Genomic DNA, 18,775 nt, shown 5'->3' with positions numbered 1-18,775 from the left:
CTTATAAAGATCTATTATTTCCTTTACTTAAGTTAAGAATAAGTTAAGCGACAGGAAATATCTTGTGGAAATTCTTAAAATACCAGCAAGAAAATATGGGAATCATACAAGAATTTTTAAAAGGCAGTTTTTGAGACACCCTGAGTGTCTCCAGAGATCAGACTCTTCTTAAGTACCTACCGCCTGATCTTCAGCTCTTCTAAACACATGTTGTGTTGTAGGGTTCAGGAGACGTCAAGTACCACTTGGGAACGTACATTGAGCGTCTGAACCGTGTGACCAACAAGAACATTCGTCTGGCCGTGGTGGCCAACCCGTCACATCTAGAGGCTGTAGACCCTATTGTGCAGGGCAAGACACGGGCCGAGCAGTTCTACAGGGGCGATGGCGAGGGAAAGAAGGTAAACTGTCCACGCCAGCGGCTTTTAAGGAATCAAAAATGTTTTTAAGAGAAAGCCGCCCTAACCCATAAATTGTTTTTGGATCACAAGAATCGAATGAGTCCCGTTTGCTTAAAGATGCTAACCACTTGGCTTGTATCACACCCAAACACTTTTAGTTACAATGCTTATGCAAATATAGTTTAGGAGAAAACATTAGCAACAGCGGAGGTTTGACTTATGTATTTGAATTTTCTAGCCTTAAAATGATGATAAGACAGAGTCAGTTCTCGTTAGTAGCATCCATGGCATTATTACCTGTGACCTGAGTTGAAGCAGGAAGAGCTACTTTCTTGTTATTGTTGATTTTTAACAAGTTTCATAGTTGTTTTAGGTATCCTTAAATGCACTTTTATCTCTCTACTTAATGACTTAAAAAACTAATTGTATCATTAATAAGAGTTGCAAATTTGTTGTCTGTAAAATGTCTTTGACTATCTATGTTTGGCGTTTGACTATCTTTTGATTATTTTACTCCCTGCTTTGATACAAAGTAGGGATAGACGAGATTGAAATTTTAGTTCGAGACGAGGCGAGACGAGATTTTTTATTTCTCATAAAATTTCGAGACGAGATCGAGACGGGATTTCCCTTCTCATACACAACGGGAAATGCACGTTCAAAATTTTTACCTGATTTTGTAACATTGTTAGATGACTGTTTAAATACAAAAATAATGATAATAGGCAAGAATATTTACAATCTTTTATTAAAAAACATCAGCATAACATTTTTTTATTAATCACGCCTAACTTATTAAAAATGCCTACGATTAGGAAACATAGTGATATCAGTTAGGATAGAGTTCAACTTATCCTAAAATAAAATAAATCATAAAATAAAAGCAATATTAATTTTTATAAAATAGTTACTTGTTTTGACTTTTTATAGTAATAAAACATTCCTCACGCTGCTTACACTTAACAAAACTTCTCAAATGTTATTAAAGTAATATTATTAAAATAATTAAAGTAATATTTACATTTATAGAATTAATTAAATAAGAACGCCTTCGCAAAGGAAACGCAACTACAACACGCTCCTGTATTGCGGGTATTGCATTGACTTTCTGCAGGCGTTTTTAATTTTTTTTTTTTTTTTTTTTTTTTTAATTCTCGTCTCGATAAAAATCTCGGCCAAACAGAAATCTCGTCTCGTGTAACGAGATTTAAAATTTCCCGAAAATTTCCCGAAATTTCGAGACTTGACCATCCCTAATACAAAGTATTATTATAATAGACGTTTTTTATGAACCTGCCTTTTTCCAGAGTAAATGAACTTTACTTGCTGTGACTTGGAAATTCATAAGCTGTTTAGATTAAATTTTGTTTAAGGAAAGGCTCTAGGCCAGGATTTTAAATTGTAGAAAAAGGAGGATAGCAGCTAGCTTACCTTGAAAGTGTGAGTAGGCCATAGAACAAGTAGAAAAACATTTTGCACACAATATTTCGTCCCCTAAGGGACTTTGTCAAGTGTAGAGAGAGTTTAAAATTACAAGATGGCTGCTGTCATGGCTGATGGCTGTTGTCAACTATTTATAGACCGACACTACCTACTGGTAGTGAGGTAGTGTCGGTCTATAAATAGTTGACAACAGCCATCAGCCATGACAGCAGCCATCTTGTAATTTATAAACTCTCTCTACACTTGACAAAGTCCCTTAGGGGACGAAATATTGTGTGCAAAATGTTTTTCTACTTGTTTAGATTAAATGTGATTTGCTTTGTGTCAACCTAAACTCTATGGTTAAGCTTTGGTAAAAGAACTATTGCAAACAATTTTACAAGTTGATTTTAATACTAGGCAGGTTTAGTTCAATGGTTTTTATATTTTGTTTTCTTACTCACAAAATAATAAATGTTTACAAAGCAGTTAAAGTACTCAGTTTAATGTATGTGTGCATAGGTGATGTCCATCCTCCTCCACGGAGACGCAGCGTTCTGTGGCCAAGGAGTGGTGTTTGAGACATTCCACTTGTCTGATCTGCCTGACTACACGACTCACGGCACAGTGCACATTGTGGCCAACAACCAGATTGGCTTCACCACTGACCCCAGACACTCGCGATCATCACCTTACTGCACTGGTAACTACCGCAAACTCATTTACTGGTCTAACTTAAAACTACAGGTGTGAGAGCTGCTTGATTTTCCAGTCAACGAGTCTAGATTATTAGCATACCTTGAGAGATTGCAGGATAGGTCAGAAAATCAAGCTTGAGTCGAGTTTTTACCGCAGAATACATCCTCGAACATCGGTTAATCAAAAATGAACACTTTTACCGTGATTGCACATGATTGCGGGAGACAATGATGATGTTTCCATGACCTTGGGCTTTGTTCAGAATTTTACCACAATTTTAAAAGACTGATGGTGTCTACACCACAGTGGGACATGGTCAAGATTTTGCTGTCATCCAGAGGGATAAGGACAATCTTTCCATGATTGCAGGAAACGATGATTTCTACACGACCAGAGGAGCTAATGCAAAATCTAAAATTGAGCTTCGCAAGATTTAAAAATCTCAGGCTCGCACTCCTCTATTTTAAACTTTAAACCTATTATAATTAGTTTTCATGGAGTTGCTAGAAGAACTAGTCGTGCAAAGGAAATCAGGGATTTCTCTCTAGTCTATTCTCTAAAAGAGTTTTCCACTAGGGAAAAATATTAGCGTTATATGACCTTTCATGGAAATTAGGATTACCAAGACTCCTAATTTTCCTAGGTCAAGTAACCTGAACTTTCTCATTCCAAAAATAATTACATTCTATGTTTTTCTTACCATAATCTGACCTGTTACCAGACGTGGCTCGTGTGGTGAACGCCCCCATCTTCCACGTCAACGGAGACGACCCCGAGGCTGTGATGCATGTGTGCAACGTGGCCGCCGAGTGGCGTAACACCTTCCACAAGGATGTCGTCATCGACATCGTCAGCTACCGACGTAATGGCCACAACGAGATTGACGAGCCAATGTTTACACAGCCGCTCATGTACAGCATCATCAAGAAGACACCCAATGTCCTGGAGAAATACTCCAGTCAGCTGGTCAACGAGGGCGTGGTGTCTGAGGATGAGGTCAAGGTAAGTTATCGTTAAAGCTCTAACAAATACCTCTTTTTAAAGAACGCCATTTAACCAAAACCCAAGTTAACTGGAACCTTAAAATAAAGGAGTTGGAAAAAAGATAAGTAATGGGAATGGTCAGCAGTGGTGCAGGTAGCCGTGGTGCCTGGCTTTGCCAACTGAATGTAATTGAGCAAATAAGACATAGATCTCGTATCGTGATAGTAATAAAGATCAGAAAACGACTGTTGATTCTTTAGTTAAGTAGATTTTTACCATACCTAAAATAACATAAACATGATTTTTTGCATCTTTTTAATAGCAATTGCCATTTAATTCCATCCATTGACCAACCGAACCAATAGGTTATACGAATCAGCCAACTTGCTCCTTCATTCTTTAAGCTGATCGGGGGAGTTTTGGAAATCACATTAAGTATATCAACCTTTTAAGAAATTTGTGTGTAAAGTGCTAGAATTCAGCGAGCTTACATGGGAAAATAAGGGTCCAGAGGATTAAAAACACAGATCACTGATGTTTTGTCCTTGTGTAGGATGTCTTCAGAGAGTACCAGATAGAACCGATAGAAGGACATCATCAAGTCGCACAAAACTTAAATTAAAACATCACTAGAATAGTCACGTCACAGATTAAAAAGTACATAAAATATCTAACATAAACACTGAACAATAAAACTATCGGCCTACTTTAAGAAATATTGATGGTGTGCATATGAAAAACGCTAAGTTTTGACTGGATGATGATGTTTTCAAGAGCTGACCTTTGTCCTTCAGCCACTCATTCAAGTCTTTGTGCAATTATCTTGATAGGCTATTACTATTTTAATCATCGATAAATGTCAGTCTATTCCTAGAGTACACAAATCACTAGGCAGTAACAGGTATTGCAATCTTTTAAACAATTTTAAAATACTAAGATTCATTTTGTGTTCAGGACGTAAAGGAGAAGTATGACAAGATCTGTGAGGAGGCGTACAGCAACGCCCGCAAAGAGACCCACATCAAGTACAAGGACTGGCTCGACTCTCCCTGGTCTGGCTTCTTTGAGGGCAAGGACCCTCTGATGGTGTCTCCCACGGGAGTCAAGGAAGACACTTTGGTGCACATCGGCAAACGGTTCTCCTCTCCCCCACCCAACGCTGCTGAGTTCGTCATCCACAAGGGTAAGTTACAGAAGTTAAAAAGTTATTAAATTCCATGTTGATGGCCCCTGGATTACTGAATATGACTAATAATGGTACAATACCTCGTCAAGTAATCCAAATGTTGATTGAGGTTAACAACCCTCCAAAGCAGAATGGTTCCTACGTGTCTGCAACGGCCTGTGAAAACCTCAAAATGTGTCCGCAAGCGCTAAAACTAAAAAGCTAAATAATGACTTATATACCGGTATATATATATATATATATATTCACTCTTTAGGGCTACTAGTAATATAGTTAAATAAAATAAGTAAATTTCAATAACGTGTATAGCCTACTTTTAAAACAAAAAACTAAAAAAACTATTAAGGGGTAGGCATAATCAGGTTATTTAAATTACCTTTTTTTTAAATACGTATATATATATACACATACCTTAACAAGTGTTAACAAGGTCTTCAGAAGTAAAACTTTAAATGTACTATAGTTTCTTTATATAAACACACTAGGGATAGACGGGATTGAAATTTTAGTTCGGGACGGGACGGGATTTTTATTTCCTTCCCGATTTTCGGGACGGGATGGGACAGGATTTTTTTCTGTGCATAAAAAAAGTAATGTATTGCAGTTACCAAAAAAGACATACAAAATCAATTTTTACCATTTGTGGCACTGATCTATAAAAACCAAAAAATGGGTAACAATTTACAGGTACCTATAGAAACATGTGACTCGCGGGTCACGGGGTGATCGTCTGTAGAACTCACGGTCACGGCGAGATCGTCGTCATGACTCGCAGTCACGGCGCGATCGTCGTCATGACTCGCGGTCACGACGCGATCGTCGGTATGACTCCGCGGTCACGGGGTTATCGTCGGTATGACTCCACGGTCACGGCGCGATCGTCGGTATGACTCCGCGGTCACAGGGTTATCGTCGGTATGACTCCACGGTCACGGTGCGATCGTCGTCATGACTCGCGGTCACGGCGCGATCGTCGGTATGACTCGCGGTCACGGCTCGATCGTCAGCATGACTCCGCCATCACGGCATGATCGTCAGTATGACTCCGCGGTCACGGCGCGATCGTCGGTAGGACTCTGCGGTCACGGCGCGATCGTCGGTAGGACTCCGCGGTCACGGGGTTATCGTCGGTATGACGTCACGGTGCAATCGTCGTCATGACTCGCGGTCACGGCGCGATTGTCGGTATGACTCGTGGTCACGGCTCGATCGTCAGCATGACTCCGCCATCACGGCATGATCGTCAGTATGACTCCGCGGTCACGGCGCGATCGTCGGTAGGACTCTGCGGTCACGGCGCGATCGTCGGTAGGACTCCGCGGTCACGGCGCGATCGTCGGTATGACTCGCGGTCACGGTGCGATCGTCGGTCCAATAATCGCGGTCACGGTGCGATCGTCGGTCCAATAATCGCGGCCATGGCGCGATCGTCGTTATGACTCCGTAAATGTGTCCGCAGGCCCGCGTTTCTCGGCGTTTCGTGTCCGCGACAATGTCGCAGCGTCGCTCGTTGTTCTGCTTTGGGGTAACAACCTACATGTTTCGCCGTAAATACAGCATCGTCAGGGTTACAAAAACGAAGACATCGATGTCACACGCACACAATAAATACACGAATACATTTAACTACGGAAAGTAAACATTTAATTAACTGCAGGTAGTAGACTGCAGTGTCAGACTCCTTCCTTGTTGTTGTCCATGTTATCAGTAGGACAAAGGTCAGGTGGCCGGTTATTTTGGTGAATTAGCACATTGAAAATAGAGTGTGACTGGAACTGTAGTTTTTCGTTGAGGATATGTCCATAGGCGGTGTTGTCGCGGTATAATTTGTAAATTTCAAATTCCTCTAACGTGTTTAGTTTACTACCTTTCCTGCATTTATGCTGGGCTAACGCTGAATTTTGTTTAATTAAACGTGGTTTGGGCCTGTGTTCGTTGTAGCGAGTAGCGAACCCACGACCTGTTTGCCCAACATATTGGCTCGGACAATCTTGGCATTTGATTTTGTAAACACCTGTCATTTTCATTTTATCTCTTGATCGGTCAGTTTGTGACAGGGTGTTACGAGTATGGTTTGTAGTTTTGAATGTTAATTCGATTCCCTGCCTACGAAGCTCTTTGGATAGGCAATTTTGTAGTGTGTGGGAATATTCAATACATCGTATTTACGGCGAAACATGTAGGTTGTTAACCTCAATCAACATTTGGATTACTTGACGAGGTATTGTACCATTATTATAGTTAAAAAGTTGTATATGGTGACTTTCGCTCCAATTTTTTTTTTTTTACATTCTGAGGGTCTTTTTGTAAGGATTAGCCAGTTGTGTAAACTCAAATCGCTCCAGTTATCCAATGTCACGTAGCTGGACTCCAAGAGCGTGTATATGAAATCTATATAATTAATACGCTACATGAAACTTTGTCGGTTGAACTCCTCCGCCATTTCTTAACCGATTTTATCCATTGACGTCTTATTGGAAAGAGCGTGTCGCGTAGATTTGCAAACTGGCCTTACATTTTTGAAAAAGTCCCTTGGGCTCTGCCCAGTGGCTTTGAAAGTTCCCATGTTATCCTTATGGAGAACATAATTTTTTACATTTTGATCAGCTGTATAATATAATTGCTGTTATTTATTTTTCAATTCAATGAAACCCATTGAGTACATTTATTTACTATTTGAGTTTGTGTAAACATAACCCCCAAGACGGATCGTGTTAGTATGGTAGTATCTTAAATTAGTGTATTTATCGTTGTTTTGTGGCGCTATGACGGATTGTGTTAGCATGATTGTATCATTTGTGCATTTATCGTTGTTTTGTGTGGCTATAATTTGTTTATTTGTTGTTTTTCCTTTTAAATGCCTCCGACGCGACGACAACGAAACATAGACAGCGCAGCTACAGAACAGTGGCGCGTAATAGGCTTAACTCATCACAGTCAGCACCTGACCCTGGACAATCTCAACTATTAGGTTACAAATGCGCCCTAACACTACCCCCAAACGACTTTTCGTTCTCAATTAACCCTCTATCAATGACCTGTGTTGCTTGTACAGCGAGGCATTTTGAGAAGGAGAAAACCGGCCAGAATGCTTTAGGTTTATCAAATACTAAGATAAACATGGCCTGAGTTACACACCGGTAATCTTTGAATTGACTCTTTTAAACTCATTGTAAATATGACTGTTATTCGTTTTGAAATAACTCCTGTAATACTTTGCAATTGCTCGAATTCGAGCAACATGTACACTAGTATAAAATTAATTAAAGTACACCATTACTCATATTTTACACTAAAATGTTTATGTAACCAAACTCAACATTAATATGTTTAGATATATTTTAATTGTATAACATTTATTAAGCTGGAAGAGTGTACTTTCGACGCAGAAAATGTTAATGCTTAGATAGCATAGACTAGTGATTGCGTCAGTTTTTGCAACAGCCCTACAAGCAGTCAGTCACAGAAAAGTATTTGTAGGGCTCAGTTGTCTGCGGATTTTCTGTCTCTCTTTCCCCCAAAACCTAAATAACCAAAATCATGAATATTTAAATTGGCTATCCTTGTTGCCTTCCTTTGTCCTAGTCAGTTCGTTCTTTAGAAAATTCAGATTTAAAAACATAATCATGCTGGAGGAGTGAGCAATTTTCTGAAATTCAAGGGTTTGTCCATTGTTAATTATTTGTGATTTGTGTGAAGGTATCGAGCGTATCTTGAAGGCGCGTATGCAGATGGTGGAGTCGCGCACAGTTGACTGGGCGTTGGCCGAGGCTATGGCGTTCGGCTCCCTGCTCAAGGAGGGGATCCATGTCCGACTGAGTGGACAAGACGTAGAGAGAGGCACATTCTCACATCGACATCATGTGCTACATCATCAGCATGTTGACAAAGCCACCTACAGGTGCAAACTAGAGTCATTCAGTTTAATTTTTCACACTTTTTCATTTTGTTATTTTCGAAATTTATACTTAGGGCCTAATAGTTTCAAATCCACAGGGCATCAACTTGCAGAGGATCTTTCTAACCATGTATGGTTATGGTGTCTAACAAGATATGCGAAGTGAAGTTTTTTATTTTAGTTTTTAAATAAAAATAATGATTTTACTTGACTTTTTTTACTTGAGTGAAATTTTTGAGGATTCTTCTCTCAAAGAAAAATAACAAACACTATTCTGATGCAATTTTGTCATTTGTATTTCACACTAAGACTAGAATTAGTTTGTAGGTATATTATCAATATACATCGATAAATGTATCAACCACCAGATGAATTGATTCATCGGCCAATTGTATGTTTTTTTTTTATTTGCTACTCCTTGTCTCACATATTTGTTTAAAATAGACAAATTGCACACTAAAGCATCTGCTCTACGTCCACGACCAAGCTAAGAGAAAGCAAACGGGGAGTTTCTTCTTGGCAAGCATGTTGTTCTTGCCCTGCCCCACCATTGTTTTTACTGATCAATATAAACAATATAAAGGTGTTTTTGCGAAGCAGTAATGGAATCGTACACATTTTTATCCTTCATCACTCTCTTGGACTTTTCAAGAATTTATCTCTTTCTTTGATCCTGTCGTCCTTAAAACCAATCTGGCGCATTCCTGTTCCTGATTGCCGAACCATGTCTGTTTATTTACATACTAAACTTTGCCTGTTGAAATACAGGAATTTCATTTAATTTCAATGAAACACTCAAAAGTAATTTTTGAAAGAGTATCACAGGAATACAGAACTGTGTGTTACTCCTGTGAAAAGGAAAGTAGACAATTAAGAATGTATATAAAAAAGAAAATTTAATACAAATTATATGTAGCAATGGTTTGAAAGATTGTTGTTGGTATAGCAGACTTAACTGATAAAGGAGAAGCCACTCTGGCAAAAGAAACACTAAAATTGTTTACTGAACAAAAAAACTATCTCCTTGACAGAGTTTACAACAAAGAAAGGTCAAGCGAAGAAGCACTGACAGGAACTTCAATTTCGAACCTCTCTTTTTTTTACACTTTCAGTGGTAGTGAGATGTCTAAATGTTTTTGCACTTTAGGGCCTATAAAGGTTTGTGTGTGATCTTGTTTGGATGCTTCCCATTCAGGTAACTCTGCAACCTCAACGACAATCTTTATAAATACTCCTTTGTGTCCTGTGTTATGTTATAATGAGGTTGTTAAGTCTATGTGTGTTTTGTTGACAGACCTCTAAGTGCGTTGTACCCTGACCAAGCCCCTTACACTGTGTGCAACAGTTCTCTCTCAGAATACGGAGTCCTGGGTGAGTCAACAGCACTATTAGTAGCTAACACTATTAGTAGGCCTACAATGGTTTACCACTTTTTAAGAGTGTTGCATTTAAATACTAATGCAAATGATCCAAAGTAAATAGTGGTTTTTTGAGAGGAAAGCAGGCTTAACCTAATGGGAAAGAATGCAAACTGGCACAGGAAACACAAAACTTTACACTTTATACACAAAACTAGAATATTTCACTGTCAATGACAGCATTTTCAACTAAGGAGAGAGTTTTCATTATGTCCAAAATTATGGCCAGTGAGCTGTTGAGACAGTGTTGCCAATAGTATGAATTCAAAAAATACTGTTTCAGTTTATCTTATATCACTATATACATGAATAAGTATGTAAGCCTGCTTGTTGGGTTGGATGTTGAAGTGGAGTGGGTTAGATGAAAGGTGTTATCCAACCCAACAAGCAGGCTTACATACTTATTCATATATATAGTGTTAGTGTTTATAAAATAAACTGAAACAGTATTTTTTTTGAATTCATACTATTGGCAACACTGTCTCAACAGCTCACTGGCCACCATTTTGGACATAAAGAAAACTCTTATCTTCCTTAGTTGAAATTGCTGTCAGTGACAGTAAAGTATTCCAGTTTTGTGTATATAGTGTAAAGTTTTGTGTTTCCTGTGCCAGTTTGGACTCTTTCCCATTCAGGTAAGCCTGCTATCCTCTAATAAAATCCTAAAAACCTAGGCCCTTGTGCTCTATGTCACACCCTCAAAGTAAATAGCGGGTTTGAGGTGAGTTGGTGGCTCAGTCAGTAACGTCACAGATTTAACTGACACGATAGCTTGTAAATTTTGATAAATAGCTTGTTCATTACAGTTTAAATTCTATTAGTCTTTTATACCATCTGAAAGGTGAGGAAGGTGTTAACATGGGTATTGTGCCGCAGGTTTTGAGCTGGGTTTCTCCATGACCAACCCCAACGCGTTGGTGTGCTGGGAGGCTCAATTTGGTGACTTCAACAACACAGCTCAGTGCATCATTGATCAGTTCATCTCCTCAGGCCAAGCCAAGTGGGTGAGACAGTCTGGACTGGTCATGCTGCAGCCTCATGGACTTGAAGGTAACTAACACTGTTGCTGAATTATATGTTTTGTCATTTACTTCAATTAGGAAATAGGTCTCGGCATAGATTTTATGATTCTAGGGTAGGTAGACTAAATGAACTAGCTGTTTCCAATTTTTCATTAAAATAGTAATAAGCTTAAACCTTTGACTATTTATAGAACTAGAACCATGCCAGTGTTAAAACTGTCAGTTTTATATCAAAGTGAAAGTAGTTGAGTTGAGCAATCGAAAGAGTTGCATTGATGTAAATTGCTGTTTTTGGTCAAAAGTCAAATTGAGATTCCACTTCTTGTTAGATATCGCACTTTTTATGTCACATTAACTATGTCTTCAAAAACTAAGACAGAAAGTACAATTTGACACAGCAACACACCATGTAAATGGTTCATTCAACTATGATTATTTGAATGAAAAATAGGCTACAGTTGATCCGTATAGATAGGAAGTCTTCCTCTGTATCCAAAAGTAAATGGTTTAAACTGATTGTTTCTAATTCTATATACCCTTTCATGATTTGTATGTTTTCCTTATAGCTCAATTTTCTATTTTTAGTATTTAGATTCAAAGTTTCTGGTTTTGACCATCACACTGTTTGGATGCTGGTTCAATTGTGAGAAAATTTATAATAATTTAAATAGTTCGAAAGCTGTCCTTGATCATTGAGCTTTTAATTAATGATCCTGGTTAAAGATCCAGCTGATCTTAGTAAACAAAGCTGTCATCTGATCCATTCAACACTGCTCGTTCACTCATCTTTGCCTTAAAATATGCACTTTGGTGTGTCGGAATCTAACGAATCTAATCCAATCAAAACAAAAACAAATCTAATCCAATTGAAACAAACTAATTATGACTGACTGTTGCAGGCATGGGCCCTGAACACTCATCTGCCAGATTGGAACGTTTCTTGCAGATGAGTGCTGACGACCCCGACTACTTCCCTCCCGAGAGTGAGGAGTTCGCTGTCCGACAACTCCACGACATCAACTGGATTGTAAGTAACTGCAGTTAGAGTAGTGTCAAACTTTGCTTGAATTTCTCCCTTGTGTTCATGAAGAATGTTTTGTCTGTGTCATTTTGTATTTAAAAATGTTAAATGTTGAACAGTTCAAAGAAGAAATTAATGGTGGGCACTAGTTCTTACTTTAAAAAATTCATGTGATTGGACACAAGTTTTCTCAACCTGAATACATACAAACTCTGACCATATCTTGTGTTCACTTTATGTTTAAGAGACAAACTTTGAATAATTTCAACAAAACATTGTTCAATGTGTCACAGGTAGCCAACTGCTCCACTCCGGCCAACTACTTCCACATCTTGCGCAGACAGATCGCGCTGCCGTTCCGCAAACCACTGATCCTGATGACTCCGAAGTCCCTGCTGCGACATCCCGAGGCCAAGTCTAGCTTTGACTTGATGACCGAGAACACCCAGTTCCTCAGGTAAAGACTATTCGTCATCACATGCAGATTATTAATCTGTGTAGAACGTACAGGATAAAGGGTTTACACCTTGGTTGCAGATATTCCGTTTCATGATCGCCTTCCAGAAGTACTTTCTTTTTCCAGTGCTATATTATTTTTCTTGTCCTCAAAACTTAGGTTTCTCTGTCTATGCATCACATGAGTCGGTTCGTTTACCTTAGCTCAACCTAAGGTACAAAATTGAATCACAACTGAGGCTAGTTCCCCAAGACATTAAAAAAATTATAATCAATTTTTGAAATACATCCCAACTTTGAAGGTTGTGAAAGTATAAGTAGCTGTGACTTGGCTGTTACAGAGTGATCCCTGATGAAGGACCAGCGGCCGAGAATGCAAACTCTGTCAAGAAGCTGGTGTTCTGCTGTGGCAAGGTGTACTACGACCTGAAGAAGGCGAGGGATGAGAGGAAACTGAGCGACACTGTCGCCATCGCCAGGGTTGAACAGGTGAGTCATGAAACATTTCAAAGTAGAACAACCATTGTCACATGTTGTCAAGAGTTTTGCCCTGGACTGAACTAGAAATTCCATCCTCAATAAAGTTGTTGGCAGTTTTAGAATCAAAGTGGACGTAGTTGAACTGAGCCAGTAACAAAACTGATGCGAATTAACGATTTCTGTTGAATATACAAATTGTTTACCAATTCAGGACGACTTTTAAGCTATAGCATCTTTTATGCCACGTCAATCTCAGAAACAAAAACTAAGGGAGAAAATATAATTTAAGAGTAAAGTGCATTCTGTGATTGACTCATTCCGCAGTTAATCCATGTAGATGGAATATCTACTTCAGTATCCAAAAGTCAATGGTTTTACCCAACATTTGGTTGCAAAAAAACTGTGAAAAGTCTCAAAATAGCTAGAGCTTAAACATGAAAAGTTAAAGAAGTAAATGATTTAAAAAGTTTCAATGTGGGAAGCACATTTTCAGATTAAAAAAAAATCTACTCGTAAATATAACACTGAGTTTATTACCTCTGTTGTAGATCTCTCCGTTCCCCTATGACTTGGTGAAGAAGGAGTGCGCCAAGTACCCCAACGCTCAGTTGTGCTGGAGTCAGGAGGAACACAAGAACCAAGGCTGCTGGACCTACATCCAGCCCAGGTTCCACACTGCTCTCAACGGAGTACGCAACATTGTGTAAGTAGTAGAGTACACCAGAGTCCCGCTAATCTAATCTGAACTAATTAGAACCCCCTGCAAAATTGCATTGAGAAAAACAACAATGTATGTCTGTAAATGGGCAAATATTGCTCCAACGCATTGATTGTCCACAATCACAGTATACTAAATCGTCTTCAATGATAGCTGAAATATACATCATTGTCTCCCTCAATAATGAATACCACTCGCAATTACCACAAAAAAGTAAATTTTTTATGATGCATCTTCATAGAGGCATTCTGCAGTCTCAAGTATTAAAGCTGAATCAGTTTGACCTAGCCAGAGTTTGGTCCAAAAATTATTTCCAGCACAAACTGAACCAAAAATATCAGATACCCTGGTCCCCTACTCCAGTGTTGGTGCACCAATTATTTCAGTATTGGAGTAGAAAAATTACCCAATGACCTTAAAAATTTGTGAAAATTCAAACTACTCTTTAAAGACATTTTTCTGATTATTATGAGGTTACATGAGATTGATGGTTGTTACAGGTACGCAGGACGACCAACCGCAGCCTCCCCGGCCACTGGTAGCAAGATGCAACACATGCGGGAGTTGGCTGCACTGATCGATGACACCTTGTCTACCTAAACCATTACTATTCCAACGTACGACTTGTTTCAAATTTTAGTGTAATTGATAAAAGAAAAACGAAAGCTATCAAGTTAATACACCACTATTCGTGATAGTAGATGTAGTTTTCACACACAAATCCCCAATGTTTCGGTTACGGCTATTTTGGAAAAGTGGTCCCGAAATGAAAAATTACGCTTCAGTATTGAACGGTCTTGGTCGCAACAAGTGACCTCTTGAGTTGTTGTATTTTTTCAGTATACATTATGTGCATAATATTTATTTTGTTTTTTATCGTTTAATTGTAGTTATGTAAAATATGATTGTGTACATAAATGTAAGTTACATTTTGAGGTGCGAATGAATGTAATTTTTGTAAGAGCTGTTGAAATTTTAAAATTGTTTGGTTAAATATTTTGTTGTGATGTAACGAGTATGTGAAATGTCAGGGATGGGGTTATGTATTCTCTTTCCCATATTTTATCTGATCAAACCATCACATATACCGGTTTGAGGGTTACTAAAATTCCGATTTAGTTGTTTTAGCCGCGTTTGTAATGTTAAGTTCAATTCACAGCTAACAATTTAGCAGGAATCTCTAAGCTCTGTCTGTGTTACCGATATTCCTTGTTTAGTTGCACCTCGGAGCAGAGTGCACATATTTTAGTTGTATTTAATTCTAGGTAATGACTGGTATTATTTGCTCTAAAAATTAATATATTTTGTTAATAGTTTAAAATTTCAGCTGTTACTCAAAATCATGTTATAGTTTTAAGCAATAAAGTTATTATTTATGTATTTTTGGAGTATGTGTTTTGCAAGTGAATGCCCTTTAAACCTTAGGGTTCATTGATTTACGTATGCCTTTTTATTATTGTTTTCCTCATCTTAGGAACGCATTATTCTTACCAAAATAGTTATTGGTGTACATACATGGGTTAACCTCTCGAGCTGTCGACCATTTATTTTAGTTAGTGATGGTCAAAACCAGAAATTTTGAGTCTCAAAACCTAAACCAAAACTTTAAAAAATTGAATCCCGAATCTCAAAACCTAAACGCGAAACTTTTTTTCTTAGCTGGTTACAAAGGTCAAGGTTACAAAAAAATACACATAATCATAAAATGTTAAGTATGCAATCAAAACTGAAAGAGATCGACTCCTGACCGTGGCATAACATAAATATGTGAAGTGAATGTGACTGATAATCTTAAAACCCAATACAACATAATTTTTTATAAAAAAAAAAAATTAAACTTCTAACACCAACCAACATTAACATGAATATTAGATTAATTAGAACATTTAGTGGTCAATTTTTCTTTGGATTTAGTAAATGTTGACGTGAAACTGAATTGTACCAGTTATATTTAAGATACCTTTTGAAGTTCAGAATAAAATTTACTTGTTTCATTACTGTTAATGGTTATGTTTGCTCTGTTTCTACCAGCTTGTTTGGAAACAGCATTGAAAACAATAACAATGGCACAAAAAAATGTCAGCAGTTTAAAAAATAAAACTGCCAAAAACTTTTGAATCTCGAAACTTGGTGATCGAATCTCGAAACCGAAACTTTTCCTAAGTTTTGATGGTTTTGAGATTTGAGATTCGGTTTTGACACATCACTATTTTAGATGTTAAATAACTCTTCAGTGACTGTTTGAAATTAATTCAAGATGACCAGCCTCCAAGAACTCTTAAATCATGCTTTAAAAAAAAATATCAGTGCTGGATTTGCGGGGGGCAACAAGGCAGGACGGAGTTCCGGTACCTCTCTTCCGGAAAGATAAAAACATTGGCATAAATAGGTACTAATCACATTAAATAGGTTACAGTTCTGGCACCTCATTTTTTACAAATCAAGCACTGGTTACCTTGGAATGTTAGTATTAGTTGTGATAATTATTGGTTCACACTAAGAATAAAAATGTTTATGAAGCAAGGAAAACTACAGTGTTCCATTATTATTTTTTATAGGATGCATTGCACGACGTCCAAGTGCCACGACGTCCAATAATATTTATTCAGTGCCACGACGTCCAAAACATAATTTTTGAGTTGTTGCACGACGTCCAAGTGCCACGACGTCCAAAAGTACAGTAACTGCCAAAAATACAGTCTTTCTACAAGCTTTGGACGTCATGGCACTTGGACGTCGTGAAACAGCGCACTATAGAATTGTAAAAAAGTAACATTTGCACGACATCCAAAGTCGCTGCCAGTTGCACGACGTCCAATAAATATTTGACTTGCACGACGTCCAATATAGCTCAGCGCTGTTGCACGACGTCCAAGCTCCTTCGTGATGACCGGTTACGATGACCGGCTACTTGCCGAACAGTGTTCTCTAATGTAAAATGCTTATGGAACCTTTATTAGTTATATACAGGGTGAATCTCGTAAGGTGTCCAGTATTGATTTTAGACAAACCGTTGGTCCTACGATGATGAAGTAAAATTATTTCCCACTAAACCAACCCCAAGGAATAACGTAAAAATATTTTTAACGATTTTTAAATACAGGGTGTACCAGAAACTGAGGGTCACTAGTCCGAATCTACGAAATATCAAATACAAACGTATATCATGTTATACATCAAATTAAAGCTCTTTTCAATCCAAACCATTTGGCAGAATCGGATTTTGATTATATTGATTCATTTCAAAATGACGGCTGTTTTTGTGAAAAAATTAATATTTTTTTGAATACCCTGTATTTTTCTTAAAAATGCAGATATCTTGATTCTGATTCAAATATCGCATTCCTTATGAGCTAAGCTTTATTTTGATATGCAACACATCAATATTATCTCTAAAACAAAAAGTTTCAAAAATATCAGTTTTTGAAAATATGTACATAGCCAAAACTCAAAAATTTCAAATAGCACCATTAGTCAAATAGCATATCATTTTAAAGGTATTGGAATTCTAAGAAACTTTCAAATTTAAACCTTATGCGTATCTATTTTGGTTTTCGAGTTATCAACAAAAAACATGTTTCCCCACATTAAAACGCATGTTATTTGTTAAACATGGTGGTAAAGGCTGGACCACACTTATAGCCGTCTGGCTGACGCACAAATAACATGAGTTTTAATGTGGGAAAACATGTTTTTTGTTGATAACACAAAAACCAAAATAGATACGCATAAGGTTTAAATTTGAAAGATTCTTAGAATTCCAATACCTTTAAAATGATATGCTATTTGACTAATGGTGCTATTTGAAATTTTTGAGTTTTGGCTATGTACATATTTTCAAAAACTGATATTTTTGAAACTTTTTGTTTTAGAGGTAATATTGATGTGTTGCATATCAAAATAAAGCTTAGCTCATAAGGAATGCGATATTTGAATCAGAATCAAGATATCTGCATTTTTAAGAAAAATACAGGGTATTCAAAAAAATATTAATTTTTTCACAAAAACAGCCGCCATTTTGAAATGAATCAATATAATCAAAATCCGATTCTGCCAAATGGTTTGGATTGAAAAGAGCTTTAATTTGATGTATAACATGATATACGTTTGTATTTGATATTTCGTAGATTCGGACTAGTGACCCTCAGTTTCTGGTACACCCTGTATTTAAAAATCGTTAAAAATATTTTTACGTTATTCCTTGGGGTTGGTTTAGTGGGAAATAATTTTACTTCATCATCGTAGGACCAACGGTTTGTCTAAAATCAATACTGGACACCTTACGAGATTCACCCTGTATACATGGGTATATGTTCTTGTTCAGAAATATATATACTATGAATATTTGTACCATTAATTGAAACATCATAAAGTAAAAAAAAAAACATAAAAAGAAAAAATAAACAAGGCAACAGTTGGAAAACTATAAGGTTTACATGGTTTGAAAAATTATGACATTTTGTTAACAACCGATAAACTTCATTATGTTTCAGTAAGCTTTTAAATACTTATTTTTTCAAGACTAGATGAATGTACATTGATCAACATGATCTTTGAAAACTATTTTTTATACCCTCATTTTAATTTTTACTAGTATAAAGAATAGAATGCCTTTTTCGAACTGTTTTTTAGGCTTCAATTAAATGTTCTTATGTCGCAAATATGTTTATTAATAGTATTCACTTAACATTGACTTAATTTTATTTCAATAAATTTTGTGTTTGTGTTTTGCTACACCAATGCAACAAAAAAAACCCCAAAATTTAAATTTATTTAATTTAAATTGCAACCAATGAGAATATCATATAAATAAGTAGTAAAAAAATATACAAAAGTACACAGGGTTCTTTTGTTTCCCCAACTCTAAAATACAACGCACATGAATTGAAAATGTTATAGGTTTTAATAGTACTGTAGCAAATCGAATATCAATAAAGTTAACTTATAAAACAATAAATTTACATATTCCTAGATTATAATTGAATGTGTTTACGAAGGAACACCACAGCCTCAAAATTCAACATTACAGTATATTTACTCAAGATTTATTGTTTTCATATAGCACAGTTG

At 37.1% G+C, this 18,775-nt stretch overlaps 1 protein-coding gene across 4 annotated transcripts in view; it reads left to right on the top strand.

The window, feature by feature from the left end:
- LOC128988117 (2-oxoglutarate dehydrogenase complex component E1) overlaps positions 1-15,085 on the top strand; it is a 57,118-nt gene extending 42,033 nt beyond the window's left edge. For all 4 annotated transcript variants that reach the window (XM_054409334.1, XM_054409331.1, XM_054409333.1 and 1 more), the window contains 12 exons: positions 222-401; positions 2,346-2,526; positions 3,244-3,524; positions 4,461-4,689; positions 8,392-8,593; positions 9,885-9,961; positions 10,885-11,058; positions 11,930-12,057; positions 12,345-12,508; positions 12,849-12,996; positions 13,536-13,690; positions 14,206-15,085. In XM_054409334.1, coding sequence (XP_054265309.1) covers positions 222-401; positions 2,346-2,526; positions 3,244-3,524; positions 4,461-4,689; positions 8,392-8,593; positions 9,885-9,961; positions 10,885-11,058; positions 11,930-12,057; positions 12,345-12,508; positions 12,849-12,996; positions 13,536-13,690; positions 14,206-14,305 — 2,019 coding nt within the window. In that variant the 3' untranslated portion in view covers positions 14,306-15,085. The remainder of the gene's footprint in view (positions 1-221; positions 402-2,345; positions 2,527-3,243; positions 3,525-4,460; positions 4,690-8,391; positions 8,594-9,884; positions 9,962-10,884; positions 11,059-11,929; positions 12,058-12,344; positions 12,509-12,848; positions 12,997-13,535; positions 13,691-14,205) is intronic.
- The last annotated feature ends 3,690 nt before the right edge of the window (positions 15,086-18,775 follow it).

This window comes from Macrosteles quadrilineatus, unplaced genomic scaffold (genome assembly GCF_028750875.1).
Source record: "Macrosteles quadrilineatus isolate MER2022 unplaced genomic scaffold, UCM_ALF_1.0 Scaffold_2__2_contigs__length_208266976, whole genome shotgun sequence".
NCBI lineage: Eukaryota > Metazoa > Arthropoda > Insecta > Hemiptera > Cicadellidae > Macrosteles > Macrosteles quadrilineatus.
This window is presented reverse-complemented; position numbering and strand designations above follow the sequence as displayed.